At 36.1% G+C, this 20,004-nt stretch overlaps 3 protein-coding genes across 3 annotated transcripts in view; 1 reads left to right on the forward strand and 2 right to left on the reverse strand.

Moving 5' to 3' along the window:
* Positions 1 to 16,746, reverse strand: part of LOC115763068 (dual oxidase) — a 28,280-nt gene extending 11,534 nt beyond the window's left edge. Inside the window, exon 1 of the mRNA XM_030705496.1 lies at positions 16,676 to 16,746. The gene's annotated coding sequence lies outside the window, so the exon portion shown is untranslated. The remainder of the gene's footprint in view (positions 1 to 16,675) is intronic.
* On the reverse strand, positions 13,229 to 17,869 carry LOC115763271 (glycoprotein-N-acetylgalactosamine 3-beta-galactosyltransferase 1). Its single transcript, XM_030705749.1, has 4 exons — positions 17,361 to 17,869; positions 16,676 to 16,769; positions 13,516 to 13,812; positions 13,229 to 13,456 (listed from the first exon to the last, which is right to left on the reverse strand). The coding sequence occupies exons 1-4, from the start codon at positions 17,867 to 17,869 to the stop codon at positions 13,229 to 13,231; spliced, it is 1,128 nt and encodes a 375-aa protein (XP_030561609.1).
* Positions 17,870 to 18,899: 1,030 nt separating this feature from the next.
* Positions 18,900 to 19,713, forward strand: LOC115763272. Its single transcript, XM_030705750.1, has 2 exons — positions 18,900 to 18,911; positions 18,967 to 19,713. Exons 1-2 carry the CDS (start codon positions 18,900 to 18,902, stop codon positions 19,711 to 19,713), a joined length of 759 nt encoding a protein of 252 aa, XP_030561610.1.
* The last annotated feature ends 291 nt before the right edge of the window (positions 19,714 to 20,004 follow it).

Consider the following 20,004-nt stretch of genomic DNA (forward strand, 5'->3'; position numbering starts at 1 on the left):
CAAATATAAATTTTTTTAAAATTAATAGTTATAGTTAAATAAGAAAATAGTTCTTTAAATGGTTCTTCAAAAAAGAAAAAAAATGGTGTTAATAATTGAAAATTTGTGTGAAATATTTATAATTGTATAAATTATAGAGCTGGCTCTGCCAAACTTACATGATTATTTTGCTATAACCCTGTAGTTAGGCTTAGGCTTAATTTGTTTTACTATTCATTTTAAGAAATGCATACAAAATGTATTGTGCTTTACTCGCAACTAAGCTATATTTACAGGAATTTAAGTCTACTTTAGTCAAATATTGAACAAGTCGCCATTTTATTATGCAAATGGCACAGGCACAAGGCTAAGATTCAAACCCGGAAGATTCTAGCCCTAATTGTTCAGTTGCCTAAATGGCTGAATCACTTAGACAAGGCAACTAACGAGAAATGCTCTGACTATCACACATAGTCGTAAGGCCTTTGATACACTGTCTGGCTGGCTGAGCATTAAGAAAAGGCAACTAATAAGACAAATATCAATTGGATTTCCTTGCCCGTCAAATTGATTGCAATTACAACAAATGAACCCATCATAATGGCAGGCAGCATCAGTTAACCAGCTAGCGTTCGCTTGACGTCATCCACGGCCCAATACACCTCTTGGGTCTCTGTCTGTCTCGTCGAGTGACAGCATATCGGCAGACATGGCGAGATCTGGCGGCTCCGACTGACCGATAAACGACGGCGCTGGCAATTTATTATGCATAAGCATTTGCACGAGCATTTCCTGGGCTGTTGGCGGACGTTGGGGTGGGGACGACGACGACGACGACAGAGGCTATCGATTCTCAGGTGTCTGACTGATGCTCGAGCCGGTCGGTCACGTACGATGCTGTTGAACAAACGGTTAGCTTGTGGGCGTGGCCCAGTGGCCCGACACCGAGTCAAATGTCAACGCACGCCCAACCAACCAGCCAGCCAGCCAGCCAGCCAGCCAGCCAGCCAGCTGGCCGTTCTAGCGGTTTTTTTCAGTTAGCTGCCGCCAACGCTCCTCCCCTGCTCCCCTGGTCGGTCCATTTCATGGCTCGTTTTGTTTATATTATACTCAATATTTGCTAATCATTTGATTTATGCACAGCAGATCGTTTGTTGTCTGGCCTAATGAAATTATTGCAAACAATGTGAGTTATTATCCATTGTATGCGACTCCACCACACTCCCCTACACTCCCCTACACCCACCCACATGCTCTCAACCGCCGCACCACATGCGGCATGGCATGGGGAAGTTAAACATGGAATTGCTCGGATCGTTGTTAACTCGACCTAGGCAAACGTTTTGTCTCCCCGTTCGTTTTGTTTCCACCTTTCTTTGCAAATTTCATTATGTTGCCTTTTGTTTTTATTTCACTTGATTGGCTAACATCTTTAGAGATGCTACATTCAATTGTTTTTACTTTATGCTTGACACAAAAAAAGATCAAACTGGACATACGTATATTAGTTACATATTATCTTTAAGGAAGAAGCTGTGAGCGCTGAGACAGCACTTTAGGGCGGATATTAGGTGGACTTAAAACACTTCCATTTTTATACCCTTGTAGAGGGTCTTATGATTTTGATACGGAGGAAGATATCTCCCTTCACCATAAAGTATATATATATATATTCTGAATCAGCATTAACAGTCGAGTTGACTGACGTCCGACTGTCTATCCGTCTGTTTCTATGCGAACTAATAGTATCTGTCTTAAAGCTATCATCTTAACTGACCGAATCGGACCACTATATGATATAGTTGCCATTGGAGCGATCGGTTGAAAATTAAGTTTTTGTATGAGAAATCTTGGGTTTATCAAGATATTCAACCAAATTCGACATTTATTAGTCAAGTTATGCTGCTTATGATCTATAAGCCGAATCTCATCAATATCGCACTACGATATAATATAGAATTATAGAACGAATCGGTCGAAAAATTGTTTTTATATTATATTAATATATTAATCAAGTTCAGCATTTACGAGCTTCAGTATTCTGACATACATATCTACATAAGGAAAATGTCTAAAAGGGTATGAAATCTTCGGCGTGCCAAATATATCATCACATTCGAGTTAATCATATTTTAAGTAAATATGCACACTGATTTTGAGAATATGCTTCGAAAAAGGTTCAAGGACTGTTCTAATAAGCCAATATTTCTTTTGAACTATTTTAACTAAGCCTTCTGCAAATATAACATACTAATTGTCAAATCATAAAACAAGAAATAAAAATAAATATAAAAACTGTATATTATACGCGTAAAAATGACTAATACGATATTTGTCATTTCTTAATTATTCACATGTTTAGATTTTCAAGCAATAATTGCGCCATATTATTTATTTTAACTGTTAGCCCAGTCCGAAGTTTCTATACTTTCTATTTGATTTTCGCTCAGTTTTTCAAATGCATTTGTATTTTTGTTGTGTATCTCTCATGATGTCAGTGTGGAACGAGAAGGAATTTGGTATGAAACTTAGACTAATTGAATTTGTTAAGGTATATGTGAAAAGTACTCACCGTAACAATGCACAAATCCCAGACTGAGGCCCAGACTAATCAGCAATAATAGCAGGGCGCTGCGAGGGGCCATTGCCCCAGGCGCCAGATGTGATCTCCAGCTATGCTGGATTCGAGTTGGGGTTTTTGTTGGAGTTTTTGATGCCCGCTGTTGGGGCAAGCTTGGAACACTCATATTGATAGCCCAGGTGTATTGTTATTGTTATGGGCAAATACGTTGGCTCGCGGATTGTATTGTGAAATTAATTAAACAAACTATGTATAGCACTGGCGGGGGGTCGATTGGATCGCTGGAGGCGTCTCAATTTTGCATTATATACGATTCGATTTGTATTATCACACGCCACATTGGCTTACTTTCAACGTTTGCTCATCTTTTCTGGCCAGTTATTACGTAGCACTGCAAATGAGATACTTTCTGATTCATAATATATTTAATTTTATGTTTTTAAGGCCGGACGTTCTTAGTAAACATTTGGTCACTCGGGTTTTTATTTAGTTTAATAACTTATACCGTTACGGAATTCACGTATATTTATTTTTTTTAAAGATTTTTTGTTGCTTGCCAGAAATTTGCATACAACTTAATGAATTGGCTTTTGTTTCTAATGGATCTCTATCAAAAGATACTGTTACGTTTTCGGGTTTGAAAATGTTGCTCAAGCTGTTTAGCTTAATTTAACCGGGGGAATTGGGGGGAGCCAGAAGTTAAGCGAGTTTGCGAGTTGGTATAACAAATGGTATTGAGAACATTTCTGACGCCAACCTCAACAAAATAATATAACAAAGTCCGGACCAAGACGAAGCTTTCTGCAATTCCACTCGCAGAAGTGAATGCGATAGAATTAGGAAGAGGTTCTTTATCAGTGTATGAAAATATCAAGGGAAATATCGTCAAGAAGACATTCATACCTTTAAGACATGTTGATACGAATCAAACAACAAATTTGGCACAATTTGTTCAAAGCCAAAGCTGCATTAAATAGCACTTAGCCAAAAATATTGGACAGTATTAAGGTGCATTATATTTGATAATGGAATGGCATTAACAATAGAGGAAACAACAAAAACCGCAGACACAAAAGACTCAAGTAAATGACGAAATGGTTCGTTAATGTTTCAAATTAATTATATTGCATAAAGTAAAGCAGATAAAAAAGCGCGTTTATTAAATGCAATGTGTACAACAAAATAAACGGCAAGTCAAGCCGCAATGAGCGCGAAAAATCGAGACTTACATGAGTGTATATGTATATATGTCTACACATATACATATGGAATTACCCACAAAACAATTGACCTTCTGCGGGCTTACAAACAAAACCGACAAACGTCCATTAGTCATAATCGACAATAGTCGGAGACGTCGAGAAAGAAGCCGAAAATACAAAAAAAAAAAAAAAAACCAACATAAACATAGCGAAGCAATAAAAAACCATTGCACAATTGCAAACAATTAACAATTCCATTAAAACAACAACAACAAAGTCATAAAGCCAAAGAGACGCCCAAAAGAGTCGTATGGCTAAACTCTATGCGATACATCTCCACGGTGGCATTTGCTTAGAAATTGTTAAGAGCGGATAAAGAGAGTGCCAGAGCAGAGCGTGGGCGAGGGGGGTGGAGTAATAGAAATGCAAGAAAGCGTGGAAGAGTTGAAAGCCATAATTGTGATGGAATGCATAGACAAATTATGCGGTTTTGGACCCAAGCACACAAAGGTGGAATAATTTTTGGGCATTTACGCCCCAGAGCGCCGCCATGGTAATTACCAACTATTGCAAAAATGGAGCAAAAGCTGGGAAAATAAAGAGCCAAGGAAATTTGAAAAAAAAAAAACAGTGTTGTCACCTTACGTCAAATCTGTCCTTAGTCAAAAGTGCGAATATTCAATTTTAGCATTTTTCATAAGTTTTTAATCAGCCTTTTTGATACATTTCAGTTTTGAATCCACAAATTCTCATGGATCACAGGGAATATATGAATTTCAATCCGGGAAACAGGTAGAAACAGAAATAGACCAAAAGCTGGGAAAATAAAGAGCCAAGGAAATTTGAAAAAAAAAAACAGTGTTGTCACCTTACGTCAAATCTGTCCTTAGTCAAAAGTGTGAATATTCAAATAGGGGCAATTTTAGCATTTTTTATAAGTTTTTAATCAGCCTTTTTGATACATTTCAGTTTTTTATCGACAAATTCTCATGGATCACTAGACACAGGGAATATATGAATTCCAATCCGGGAAACAGATTATATATATCTTCGTTTTACAGATACAGGCAACATTGGCATGACACACTTTCTAGACTAAAATGTTTTAGATTATCGTATAGCAAATAAGACCTTTTCGAATAATATAACATTTATATATAAATCAACAATCTAAGCCCGCAAGTTTTTACCTTCCCACCTTGTTGTACCTTCCTTCAACAGTTTTTCTACACTTCTGGATATTTTTTGTAAGTGTTGGGTACTTTTCACAGATCTTTACATGATTTATTTACATGAATTTAATTTAATATTGGATTAATTTCGTACAAAGTTCTTGAGCTCATGACACCAATAGACTGAAATTCCCGCAAAGCCCTACCCCGCCCAGTTTATTTACATGAATTTAATTTAATATTGGATTAATTTCGTACAAAGTTCTTGAGCTCATGACACCAATAGACTGAAATTCCCGCAAAGCCCTACCCCGCCCAGTTTTTATTCGCGTGGCAACCGTATAAATTCTAGTCAACGGCTTTACGAGTTGCTATATACTCTTTAAAGGCCATGGGAATATGGAGGGGAGTTACATTCAACTAGTTTTTTTAATAATTCGTATGCAAATCTCCGCGAGACACACGCAACGACTTGGTTCATAAGCTTTGCGTCTCTTAAAACTTTCATTTCATTTATTTTTCGAAATTATTTTGAGCATTTATGCTTTTGCACACATTTTACCGTTACTTGTCGGACTTCCGCTTATTTATTTTCGATCTTGGAATTTATTTTTGGTTTCAGTAATAATTTTTATTGTTTTTTTTTTTTAGCGCAAAAATTGCGCAAGCAACAAGCCAATATTGTATGTTGTTGTTGTTTATTGTGAGTGTATGTGTGTGTGTTCGCCCAAGTTTGTGTTGTAGTTGTTGCTGCATTTAACAGGCGGAGAGTGGGAAGATGTGCTGTGAAGAGAGGTGCTGCTAAAAGAAGAAGAAGCCGCAGCAGCCGCAGCAGCCGCAGAAATAAACACGAAAATAAATTATATTCATGAACGAAAACGAACATAAGCAAAAGACAAGAAGACGACGCTCAAAGCGAACAAAGCAGAGGCAAAAAGACGCCGCGAAGACGACGAATTTGCGTGTGCGCAAAAGAGATGGCGAACCAATGAAACGGCGACCCAAAAAAGCAACAGCACAAAATCAAAAAAAAAAAGAAGCAACAACAACAACAGACGACTTAGAGTCTATTTAAAAACATTGCAGCGGGTGGAGTAGCTGCTTTTTTGTTTCTTATTTCTTGTTTTTCCTTCCTATTTGCTATTTTCGACAAACAATTTCAACAATTTGCCATCACATAACTTCGCTTGTCACTTTGCATAGATAAAACCCACAGCACACAAATTATAATAACGGTGAAGACGAAACCGAACCAAACCGAACCAAACCGAACCGAACCGAACGAAGCAGCAACAGCAACAATTGAAGACGTCGACGCATGCGCGACACGTTTACATTCACTCTCACTACGAGCATTCGTCGCTCGTCCCACGTCGCGCTCACCAAGTTTGCCCATGCAGCAAGGAAGCGCCAAACGTCCGCAGCGGCCAAGAGTTCGTTGAGTACTAAAAACACAGCTGGTGCCAGGCACCTCAGCTGGGCTAGGGAGCACACCAAATTCTGCCAATTCCCCCCTGAAGCCCCGCTCATCGACGAAACCGGTTGAAGACAGCGTCGCTGCCTCGTCTCTCTCACTTGCGCACGACTTCGCTCTCTCTCTCTCTCTCTCTCTCACTGTGTTACTTATCTGTTTCTATCCCCACTCCGCACCTAAAATAGCTTATGCTCCATTTCGCTTGTGCGCTCGATCTCCGTCTACAGGTCCGTTTCTAAATGAGTTCCGTCATATTCGACATGGCAACGGGTCTTATTAATCATTGTCATGTCAATGTTTCCCACAGGAACACAAACATATGCCAGTAATGCGCATGGGCATTTCCAATACGTTAGCATTCCAAAGAGTGCCCGCATTACCGGATCTGTGCAAAGAGCAGGCGGCTGCAAGCCTGAAGAGTGAGCATCTTCAGTCAATCGACCGTTCATCCGCGCTAAGAGAGTGCCCACCACACTCTTCGGCTAATTGAGCAGTCAAAGTCAATGAATGCAGTCGCCATCAGCTGTTTGCTATATAAATATGCTACAATATTTCAGTTTTTATGAGTTCTTAATATTGTTAACGGCTTGTTTATGAAGATTTATGATTCCGCTTTTTTAGCTAGCCCCTTTGGCCATTAGATTTGCATACAAATCTGAGTCTTTTATCATTTTTGGACTTTTTCGATGGTAGTTGTCTAAATGTACGGATTTAAAGAGAAATAAGTGAATCCTAATCATTAACAGAACAACAAGAATCTTTAGATTAGGAATGAAATAATATCTTAGGCAGTGGTATTTGTAAATCTATAACGAACGCTTTAACTAACTAAACATATGTAAATTAATTAATACAAAAAAAAATAAATACTCAATATTTAAGTAATTATTACTAACTACTAAAATAATCATTACTTATAAGGTTGGAATAGTTACTAATTTGATCGATTTTAAGTCTTTTAATAATCTGCCAAAGTTATGTTTGCACAGTGTTTTTTTTTTAATTTTACATCAATAATTAAATAAAAAAAATTTTAATTTACCGAATCTTGTTATTTTATAGATTTATAGAAACAAATAAACTACACTAAATCAAATAAAAAGTAATTTAATAAATTAATATATACCAAAAAAAAGTGATATAGTTAGTTAGCTCCATGTTTTTCAGTTATCTAATAATTTGCGATGGGGGAGTATATATTATATTAATATTTATCTAATGATCTTAAGATAAAACAGACCTGGGTTTTTTTTTTAATTTAACTTAAAATGATTCAGTTGCAAGTTAGTTCCTAAAATGTGAGTTTTATTGGAGTTTAAGTACTTTTGGTTGTTAAAATAGGATTTTTTGCCTCAAGTCTAGTATTTTTGAGTTATTTTAAGAATATTTGAATATATGATATAAGAACATTCCAGTACGAATTATACTTGAAACACGAAGTAGAATTTCGTTAAAAATGGAATTGATTTAATTTATCGTGACCTTCTTTTTTCGTATAGTTACAAAAGAAACTAAATTGTTCGTTGAATTAAACTTTTTGGTTGGATTGTAAAAAACTCCATATATTTTAATATAGTAAAAAGAACATTCTCTCAAATTTCAAATATTTGTAACTTCTTATTGCGAGCGTTTAATGTACCCAATTATATCATTTTATTAGGATTTCGCTAATCGAGTATGTGTCATAAATAGTTTATGCTCAATTGAATTGACCAAAAACAGCAGCTGCTCAGATACAAATCGACTTTAGACGATCTTAACTCAATATGAGATATGAACGCTCGAGTGGAAGGCCTCTGCTTAACTAATTTTGAGTCGAGCTATTGGCATGAATTGAGTATTGGCAGCATATAAAAATTAATTAATTTAATTACTTATCTAGCGAGTGCTAAACTTATGTGTGTATGTTTCTTTTAATAGCAATTCAACATGAAATACTTTGTTTTTATTTTTTGCGAACGCAGCTTGAAACAATTCCCATACGTATCGTATAGACTAACTATACATATAAATGATTATTATTATTTCTTCTTTTTCAAGTGCACTTTAGCTTCAAGAATGTCTTGCAATTTCAATGCGTGTGCAGTCAGCGTCTATATTAAATATATATATCTATTTTTTTTTTTTTTTTGCTTAGCAGCTGATTTTTTGAACGTTCGAACATTAATAAATATTTATAGATGCGCTCGGAGCAGGCTGCACTTGTTAGGCGCATCGAGAATAGAAGATAAATAAGAATTTTAATTGATTTTAATGTGCACAGCTGCACAGCATGCATATGCATGCAGCAGGCGAGGGGGGCGATAGCGGCCCGAGGAGGGACACCACAGAACAAAAAAAAGCTGTTGACATACTCATAGAAAAATTGACATAAAATATCGTCTTTACATTATCCGTAAATGTCTGTCTGAAATAATGATTGAATTGAGAGGCATGAACTTTGGCCAACAGGGTGACAATCGCAGATATCGAGATGAATGAAATCGATAAGCATGCATTGAATTTAAAGAAAATATGAAAAAAACAAGTAAGAGGTTCTAGTTGGGAGCTCCCGACTAGGGGATACCCTGAACCCTCTTCTTCCAACATCAAATGCATATATATATTCTATTTTTGAAGCTATATGTGAAGTTTGGTGACTCTAGTTCTTATTATTTACCAAAATTGCCCAAAAAACAGGATATCGATATCGATTTTTATCGATTGCTTGGAAACGGAGCAAGTTATCGATTATCGGAAACAAACTCGGTCTGCGCGGGAACTAGGAGCATCTACATTTTAAGTATCTAGCTCTTATAGGTTCTGAGATCCTTGCGTTCATACATACGGACGGACAGACGAACAGACAGACAGACGAGCATGGCTAGATCGACTCGGCTATTGGTGCTGATCAAGAATATATATACTTTATGGGGTCGGAGATGCTTCCTTCTGCCTGTTACAATTTAAAGATACTTGAATCTATATCTATGTCTATTCTATGTTTATATTTTCTTATCTATAGCATTAACACACCAGTCTCTAGGTATTTAGGCTGCACAGTTATTTTAAACTTTTCTATATTTTATTAATTTTCATCAATTTATTAATTTTTACGATTTTTGTTTATTGATTTCTCATCATGCTATCGATAGCAGCTCCATTGACAACATTGATATTCGTAACCAATCGATAATTTTACATTTTTTCTCGAATATACTTTTTCTTCCATTTTGTAGCTAAACATAATATTCTAATAGTTTAATTTTTATTTTATAAAACAAGCGAAAAGTCATTGCTATAGAGTATTCGATAGTAGTGCAGAAATATCTGGCCTAATGTCTTTTATTTATATCTCATCTCCGCTTATTAACAAGTCCTTCAATCAAAACATCTTTTTATGATTGCGCTCATCTATTTATTTATATACACTTTTATGTTTGTCACTCCCCCCAAATTATTCCAACTCGTCTTGAACTTGTTATCCAAAAATAAATCGACTCCAATTATAGCTGAGAAGTTACCAATAGCCCAGCCCTCAGATCAGGCTGTATTCACGACATTGCGCTAATTATGGCATACCAATCCTCGAGTGTCAGCAAAAACTTGAACCACAAACTACGCACAGAGAACTCAAGAATAAACTCTGGGAAAAAGAAAAAACTTCAGATTGTGGTATTTTTTCTTTTGCAGTACGCTTGACACGAAAAGTGAAGGGTATAATAAATTGCCAAGATTTATCGGCAATCTATATAGAGATAAAAATTTGAGAGAGAGAGAGAAATACAACTTGTTACGGTATTATTTATTAATTAATTAAGGCGAGCAAAAAATATTTTTAACAACTTTCACAACAAAATAAGTGCGTGGCCAGAGCAATTGACGCAAAAGATAAAAGACAGAAAAAAAAAATTAAAATCAAATTATTTGCGCAACAACAAAAGCAGCAGCCAGGCATAGCTGGCTGGGTAAGCGATTTTTTATGGTTTCGATTTTGAATTGAATGCAATTTCAATTTGGATTTAATTTTTTATTATTATTTTTGTTTTTTTTTTTTTTTAGCAGCACTTACAATTTTTGAATGTCTTGCAAATCGAGAGCGACGCAGTTCACAGCTCGCAGCTCGCATTTGACAACGGCGAAGGTCACGAGTGCGCACAGCGAATGCTCCCAACTACATGCCATGACTCGACGCACAATTTTATTATAAAAAAACTATATATGTATATATATATATATATATTCATGAAATATTAATCAGACAGGTGACAATAACAAGAGCAACAGCAACAACATTTTAACCCACTTTGTGTAGCGTGTGTCGGCACAAAATGGAACACGCGCCGTTGCCATGGCGCTCCACATTGCGCATACGCACCGTCTGACGGCCGTTGGAATGCTTAGAGGCAGCGGCTGGCTGACAAACAAAATATAATAACAAAAACAACTAGCTAACGTACTTAGTTAAGTTAACTAACTAGCAGCAGCTTACAAACGGTAGCTGTTTGCTCGGCTTGTTAGTAAACAGTTTCTGTGAGTGCGTCTCTCATAAACTGAGTCAACTCGATTGACGGCAGTTCTTGCAATTGCAATTTCAAATTGTCAATTAAAATGTCGCTGCCAAAAAGGTAAACACAACTCAAAGCATAAACATATTGATAGATAATAACAAAAAAAAAACTAAAGTATCAGGTGTGCGTTATTCGTGCTAAGTTCGAATCCAAACAGCTTGGCAACAGGTACTTTCATAAAAGTATCAAATTTAAAATTTAAAAAAATACAAAAATACTTCTTTATTAAATAAATAACACTTTAAACAGACGAAATTGAGAAAAATCTTTGATTACAAGAAATTTTCGTAACACGCAGTTTTGTTCAATGGAATTTATTGAGGAAAGATAAGATAACATAACTGCTCAAAACAAAGCTAACTATGTTTTCACCATTACTTTATAGCAATAAATTTAATTGAACAAATACATATGTAACTAATTTTAAGCTGGCATTATGTACGAACATAATTAAGAGAATTTATAACAAAAGTAATAATAGTGATAAATATAATAATAATAATTATAAAATTAAAAGCAATGGAAATAAAAATAAAATGGATAAAAATAATAATAATAAAATTTATAATAATAATAGTTATAATAATACTATTAACAATATTATTAACAATAATAATAATAAATATAATAATATTAGTAATAATAATTGCAATTATATTAATAATAACAAGATGTTACCCCAAATAAATAGAATAGTCCACAAAATTAAAATCTTTATCTAAGAAGTAGATACTAAAGTATTGGAATCACGCAGAGTATAAAGTCGTATTACACTTAAAAATAATAAATAAGCAACATTGTCAATAAATCTGGCTGCCAGCATATGATTATATGCACTGCACCTAAAAGAACTAACAACAACAAGTTTGCTTTAACTATTCTACATATATTACTACTTATATTAATCTCAGCGTAGTCGAAAACGGCTTTACTAATGTGTTGCACATTATTAAATAAAAGTTAATTACCCATTGAAATGTTATAATATATAGATTATGAAATGATTTAGGCTTGTGGTTGCCAGGTGCCATTCCCACAGGCAGGTGTGCACCGTGCACAAAACGCTTTTATGTTCAATGATACGAATTAAGAGATTCATTAACAGACTGAGCTCATGCCTAACTATAGTAACTAGGCAAAGCCGAGCGTTCCCTTTCACTTATTAATTCACACGCTGCACCAATATAAATCGAATATACATGTGCGATATATATACATGCGATATATCTAATGCAATTTCGCCATAAAAGGCCGCTCGAAACATCTCAATCAAGTGAGAAATGGTGCGCATGCGTACGTGATTCTGGCCTTAATAAACTGCACTTGGCCAACACATTGTGGGCCAGTTGGCAAGGCCCATCGGGGCAGAGGCATTGACTTTGGCAATGAAAAACCCTTCATGCAAGAATGCGCCACGCTGAAGGATTTTAGCATTTGTGTTTAAATCTATCAATAAAAATGATTCATTTACAGCTTGTTGCACATTTATTAGCTGCACAATTAATTAAATACTACAGCCGCAAGGTAAATGCAATAAATTGTACAAGAAAAAATATATGAAAAGCATGTGACACATACTAAATATATATAAACATTTATGGCTTATTGTAAAAAATATTTTAAATTGTTTTTTTTTTTTTCAAATATATAATTAAATTCAATATATAGTAATGTAATCGAACAGAGACTAAAGCCTTGAAGACTTTATTAAAACTAACTAAATTGATGCTGCAAATTATCTACGGCAGATACTTAATATCTGACTATCTATTTTAGATAAGTATGACTCTTTTTTATAAATTATTTTAAAAAGATTTTATTTCAATGGGTTGCAGTTATTATATTACTTTTTTTTCGACATTGACATAAATATTCAGCAAAATATATATATTTATTTCGATTACAATTATACAAAAATATATTTTTTGAATACAAATAAAACAACTTGAAATGCTTATATTCTTACAATTCAGTTTATATGTGGTAGCTACAATAATAACTTTTGAACGTATATAAGCAATAAGTGAATTATTCAGCAGAAGCCTTTCCGTCATCAGCTTTCCATCAAATACTGCGCCTAAAAGTATACCTCAAATTATACGCGCTGCGCAAACAAGTATGTTGCCTAAGTCTTTTGTTTTTTAATACAGTTCAATAGCAACAACGACAGCTTAAACTTAACTTGAACTAGTTGAACTTATTAAAATTGTTATGCTTATTATAATATAAATTTATTAATATTTAAATCACATAGGCATATATATGTACATTTAAAAATTGTCAGGCTTTTCAGGCATTTGTGTCAAGTCTCTGATCTCCGAGTTGTTTTCCATTGGAAACATTTCTAAAATTTCGGCAAATGAGATTCGAGCTGGCAGCTGCTCTTCGTACTTGCGACTAAAGACTCGCAAATGATACAGCATAAATTCATATAGATACATGCGCTCCGGCTTGGTATAATGAAAAGCTATGGAGTAATTCGAGCAGCAATCGTTGCCCTAAAGAGAGTCACAAATAATGTCACAATATTAGTTGAAAAAAAGGCCAGCACACGTACTGTTGCTATTTGCGAGACGCTCATCTCTCGCAACCAATCCGGAATACTGGCATTAAAATTGTACAAATAGCTCTGGACATCCAGTGGAAAAAACTTTGGCTTGTCTTCTTTGGAAAGTGCGCGCGCGGAGTCTATCAAATGAACGCCCACATTTTGCAGGCAAATGCCCATATAGAAATCCTCAATGCCCATTTTTTTAGGCTCCGGACAGATTTTGCCGGAGTCATAAGCCTGCGTCATAAAACGACGCAGTGCCTCGCGACTGAGCACGTAAGAAGCGCCGCCAGACATGTAACTCTAGGCGGGATCATAGTTGGAATTAATCACATAGAAAATGTTATAGCAACATTATAAAGCTTGCAGAAGAACTGTCCATAAGTCCACAACCAGCTAAAGCAACATAAGCGAAGGCGAGTAAATATGTTTTTTTTCTATATGGTATGACACCGAACCAGAACCTTTAAACCTTAACTAGGTAAATTGTTTTAACAGAGATTTCTTTTTTAGTGAAATTTTATATTTAAAGAAGAACCGATGAGCTATCTTTATGTAATAAGATACTTCGTTTGTTAGGAAAAGCATTATAATTTGTATTTATATATATGAAAGGACTTAAGATATTTATTGTTGACCCAAGCGAAGCCTTCAATAGTTTTTACATATTTTTCGTAACAATCTTAAGGCATTTAAACTTTCAAAATTTTGCTCAAATCTGTTTTTCATTTCTAATGATAAAAATAATAATAAGCAATAGAGACAAAAAATCGAAACTGAATACTTTAAGTCAAAAAATATTCATCTCCAATTATCAAAAATATTTTGATCATGCATTTGGAAATTTTGTATCAGTGTTGTTTAAATTTACGCACAGCCCACATTTAGTTAAAGCTTTATTATAGTTTTTAAATACCATAATTTACCACACCCTTTGAACGGCGAAATTTCAAAACACAAATTATGGCACGAAAATGGGCATCAAAGGCGCGAAAACATTGACTTGTCCATGTTAGTTAAAGTAATTAGTTATGGCATAGGCTTTTAACATAATGGCGAATCAAGCGTGACAATTACACGTTGAGTTAAGAGTTTTAAGCCGCTTTGAAGGCCATTTGACCGTCTGCTACATAAACGAAGATGATGTGTCTCAAAATACGAGTTTGAATGAAATGTGAGCAAGTGAAGCTTCGGCATAAATTTCGGTTGGCATTTGCAAGCAGTTAGTTAGATTTAATTAATATTTACAAAACTATTCTATTTTTAGAGACTAACTTTATGATCGTTTCTTGCATGTATTTTTGCATATTTATAGATTTATTACTTGAGCGCCATAAATTTCCATATGCCATAGCTCTCCCATTAAATAATTTAACATATGCTAATTGGCCTGTCTGAAAGACAAAAGAAATGCACAGCCGACAGCAAACCTTTTAAAAAAAGCTACAAAAATACAATCAGTAATATAATTGGCGTAATAAATCATACAAATTTGAAAAACCATCAAAAAGTTTACGTGCCTTAAACAATTATCAAACACAAATGTGGCTTCTTGATGCAATTTATTAAAACCTAGCCACCTGCTGTGCTGTGAACTTGGTTTATGCATCAGCCGGTAGATGAAATAGTATATTGTATATTGTGTCTTGGTACTATGTTCGAATATGCCATATGCTTATAGAAACCCGAAATACAAATGTAAAGCTCTTTAATCAAAATATTTATGCTAGAACTAAATGCATGATAAGGAAACATTATCTTTAGTTTTAGAATTTTTTGTTTTTTTTTTTAAATTCTGTTTTCTCATAGATATTGTATTGTTATCGTATTATTCATTCAGAAATGTAATTTTTAAAATGATTATTTTTGGTTTTATATAGAAAACATTTTTGATCTATGTCTCTACTTGTTAGATCCGTTGCGTTGCGGGTAACTATAAAAAAGGCGGAATAGGCAAGTGTTGCTCAATAGTTTGTACTTTGCCAGACGCAAAATGTTTGCACAATAATGTCAAAAGACAAACAAAGAAAAACCATTTGGAGGCGCGGCTTCCCTGGGCAAGATGCGTGCGCGAGTCTCTGCATTGAAATGACAAGAAACCTCGACGACCTCGCGCCAAGTGACCATTCGCCGAGGCAGTGCATCAACGTTGATTGACTGCCGCCAGTTCCATTTGTGTTTTAGCAAATTGTTGTTGTTGCACGTTTTTAATGAATTCATTAATCATTGATCGTTTTTTATTTTTGTTACAGGCACAGCAAGTGCCAAGGCTTTAATGATAATGTCTAACAAAGAAGTTCTCTTTAATTAGCTAGCCAATTAAACGAGCGGCTTCAACAAATTATTATTATTTAATCACGGCTAGAAGTGCGAACCGGTTATTCTGGCCGACAAATTTAGTATATTTCTAATAAAGCTTGCATTTTGCATGGCAATCAAAACATTTCGCTATCCTAAAATGTTTAGCAAGAAATCTGTTCTATAATACCCTAAACAAACTCTTTCAGAAAATTTAGCACAGATAAGATAATGGAAATTGAAACAAATGTGAAGAGTGTTAAATCAAACAAACAAAAATCGGTTAAATATTTGCGAATATTATAGGTCAACTTTTTGTTTAAAATGTTCAATATTAAACAAAATTTAAATAAGGAGTTAATTTAAACAAATTTTATAATAACTTTAACTCAGTTTTAAATAAACTGTTTCCTAAAATTTGTTTAACGTACCTTAAAAAAACCCTAACTTACGTTTAAATTATGGCGGCTATCTGGATCATTCTTATGTCTTAGTCCAACTAGTTTTCTTCCGAGTTCAAATTATAGATTCATAATTTACTATCTCCGAAAAAAATGCGATAAATATATCTTCCACAAAAAAGCCAATATACCACATAAACGAAAAGAGCTTCTCGCAAGATAATTTGCGAATTGAAAAATGTGTTTGGACCAGGCCAAAATAAATAAAAGCATTTATCTAAGATGTTATAATTAAATTAAGCTCCGTGATGCGTTTAGTTGCGAAGTCAGTCAATAAATGTTTTGCTGACCAGCGGAATTTGCAATGCAAATTTATTTGGTCCAACAGGTGAGATAAGCAATCAATTAGCATGCTTTAGCTTATTGCAGCTACAAAAAATAACCAAAAGGTGCAGTTCAGAACTTACCACATTGTAGCGTCTCATTTGATATCCGAAATAGACGGGCATATTGGGATCATAGGCGCTGAGCATGTGACGCAGATTCTCCATGATGACATAGCTGTAAATATAATAATGGGATAAGATCAAAAGTACAGGGTAGCGGTGGGAGTCAAAACGTCAACACAAATTACGAAATAATAATATTGAAATTAAAAATAATTTGAAAGATTCGAAAAGAGAACAACAAATAATTTATTTGCTTTTGGACTAACGCTGAATAAGACAAAATAAACTGTCTTGTTATTTTTTCAAAGTAAAAATATGAAACAATGACATAACGTGTACAAACAAAAACAAGTTAGAACGTTGCAATCGGGTATAACCGACTGCTCAATACACGTATCACAATGAAAGTTTTCTTGATAATTGAGCTGGTGAAGCTAAAACTGTTAGGGCATGGCAGCGGCTTTCAAACTGTAATGTGAGGATATGCCATTTTTGCAATTTGTGGGCGCATTGAGGCGTGGCTCTTTCTTTAAATGAAGACAAAGCTAGTTTAACCTCCAGATTTGAGCCTTATAGCTTTAAAACCGTGCAAGATGAAAATTTGCGCCCTTAAAAGGTCGTGGATTCGTGAGTCTAGCTGGATTCGTGAGTCTAGCTGGCAGATATAAAGAAGTTCCCTTGAATGGCATCTAGCTGTACTCACGTATCATCGTCGGCCTTGAGAAACCAATCGTACTGCTCGCCATACTCCAGCCACACGTGACGGAAACCCTCACGCGTCTTATTCCACAAATCTTCATAGCTGCCGCCATTAGATTCCACCACCTGGACCACGCCCAGCGGCTCATAGTTCTCGCTGCTGACAAACACCAGTTTGCTGCAGCGCTGACCCCAGGTGGCGTGCACATGCTGCGCATAGCGCTCCACATAGTCCGGACAGGTCAACACCATGCAGAGCACACGAGCTGATGGCGCCAAATTCCGCGAGGTTTGCTGTGCAATTCTCAGCGTGGATGCGAAGGCGTAGCTGCTGCTGCTGCTGCTGCTGGTTGGCCAGCAGTTGATGCCATTGTGGACATCGTAGATATAGAGAAGCAACATGAAGGCGCACACGAATCCCGCTATGAAGCCGGTCAACAGGTGCAGCTGAGCGCGGAATTGGCCGCCCGGCCAGCTGGACCTCAGCTTGGGCATTGTTTGGGTTTTGGCCATTGTCATGACAACGTTGCGACCTGCCGTGTCGTGTTCTGCCCGACGCGACGTCTAATTTCTTATTGCTGCAGTCGCGATTTGTTTTGATGCCCAACATCAAGCAAAAACTCAGATAATTTAACAAACACACACACACCACCACACACAAACAAACGACCGGTTTGATGCTTCGCACTGTTCACACTGCCCTAGGCGCGTCTTCAGTGTGACCTTATGTGCACAATGTTGCCATGGCACTTTCTTTTTGCATGATGAATTTGTCATGCACACGACAAGACAATTGTCATGCAATTCAAATTATTGGTGCTTGTGGCAAAACTTGCTTAAGTGTTTATTCTTTAAATAATTTGTTTTGCCATTTGCATGATGAATGCGACACTTGTTTATAATCCATGACATTTTGATTAAAATTTCAGTTGCACTGCGTACCTCTGTTTTTTTTCAATATATATACAAATTGCAGAAATCTTGAAGCATTTTCAGTGTCGCTAAATAATCTTTTATATGCAGATCACAAGAGATTTATGCCAAAAATAAAACAAGAAATTTTATGTAATTTGGCTCAAGTCTAAAAATGAGCAATTTTGTAAGATTTTCGATTTTAACACTCTGCATTTATTGATAATTTAATATAAATCAAACCATTTACGATTAGTCTTGCAGTCAAATTGCATGGCATATTTGAATATCGATCAATTGTTTATTCATCTAGTTAATTGGATGATGTTTGCGGTTGTCGCAGTTCTGTCTTCATTTGTTGCCATTGACGGGAGCCCAGACAAGCAATTGTTAAATGCTTACGCAGCACAAAATTTGACACAAAATTGAAAACGAAAGTATAATCGCTTCATTTGGTCAATTTAAAAAAAAAAATAGTATTGGGCGCAATTGATGGGCATGCTATTGAATAACGGTAACATATTAAGTAATATTCCGAGCGATGTGGTATAAAAACGCCGAGCACTGTCATTTAAAAAAGCAGTTCGCTGACAATTTGTGGGCACAAACAAACAGGGAAATCACAACAAAAATGGATTTTAAGGTGAGCTGGAGTATTTTGAAGATACAAAATATATATACAAATGTATCCTTAATAGTTATTGCTGCTCGCCTTGGCGCTGTTTGGGACTGTACATGCGGAGTACGATTATCACAGCAACAATAACAACAACAACAATAATAATAATGTGAAACCAGCTGCGATCTCAAATGAGATTAACTCCCTGGAGCAGCACGTATCCAGTTCGGGCGAAGATTATCACACCAACTATCAGACGACCCACACAAATGTCCAAAACTCACAGGCCACGCCCAGTGGCTACGATTACTCCGCCCAGCTGGTTGATTCCGATTCGAAGGTTTTGGAAGCCGTGACCAATGCTGCCAGTGGTTCGGCGCCACTTTTCCCGCTGCCATTGCCTGTGCTGCGCGAGCAACGGCAGCCGGAAGTCTTTCCGCCAGCGAGCTATAGCTTTGACTATGCGGTGAACGACGAGAGCACCGGCGACATCAAGGATCACCGCGAGACGCGTGATGGCTATGTGGTGCGTGGCTCCTACAGCCTCATCGATCCCGATGGCTACAAGCGCACCGTAACCTACACGGCCGACGATGTCCACGGCTTCAATGCGGTCGTTAACCGGGTGCCCTATGCCCTGAAGAAGCTGGCGGTAGCTGCACCCGGTTTGGTGCAGGATGAGCGCTCGCCAGCTGCCAAGGTGTCTGCTGCAGCCACGGGAACGGCCTCTGCGAAGAGTTTGGATACCACGTCAAAATCGGTTTCTGGAGACAGCTATGTGAATGCGGCGAATGAACGTCAAACAAATGGCGGACTTTATGCCTGAATGAGCTCATGTGCTGCCTGCTAATATTTTACATATTTCTAGTTTTATAAATTTTAAATTATATGTGCAGCAAATGCGAGAGAAAAAAAAACGAGATGAACAATTGATTTTTAGGGGTTTTAGACAGCTCTTCGATTTTATTGAGAGCATACTTTTAGGCAGCCGAGAAAAAATCATAAACATGAGTAATCACCTTTTGAGAAAGTTTTATGTGCTACGATCCAAAACCATAACAGTTGACTTTTCTGATTTTGTCAAATAACTTTTATGCCCTATTCCCAAACATCACAT

Source organism: Drosophila novamexicana, unplaced genomic scaffold (assembly GCF_003285875.2).
Source record: "Drosophila novamexicana strain 15010-1031.04,08,12 unplaced genomic scaffold, DnovRS2.1 tig00000689-arrow-pilon, whole genome shotgun sequence".
NCBI lineage: Eukaryota > Metazoa > Arthropoda > Insecta > Diptera > Drosophilidae > Drosophila > Drosophila novamexicana.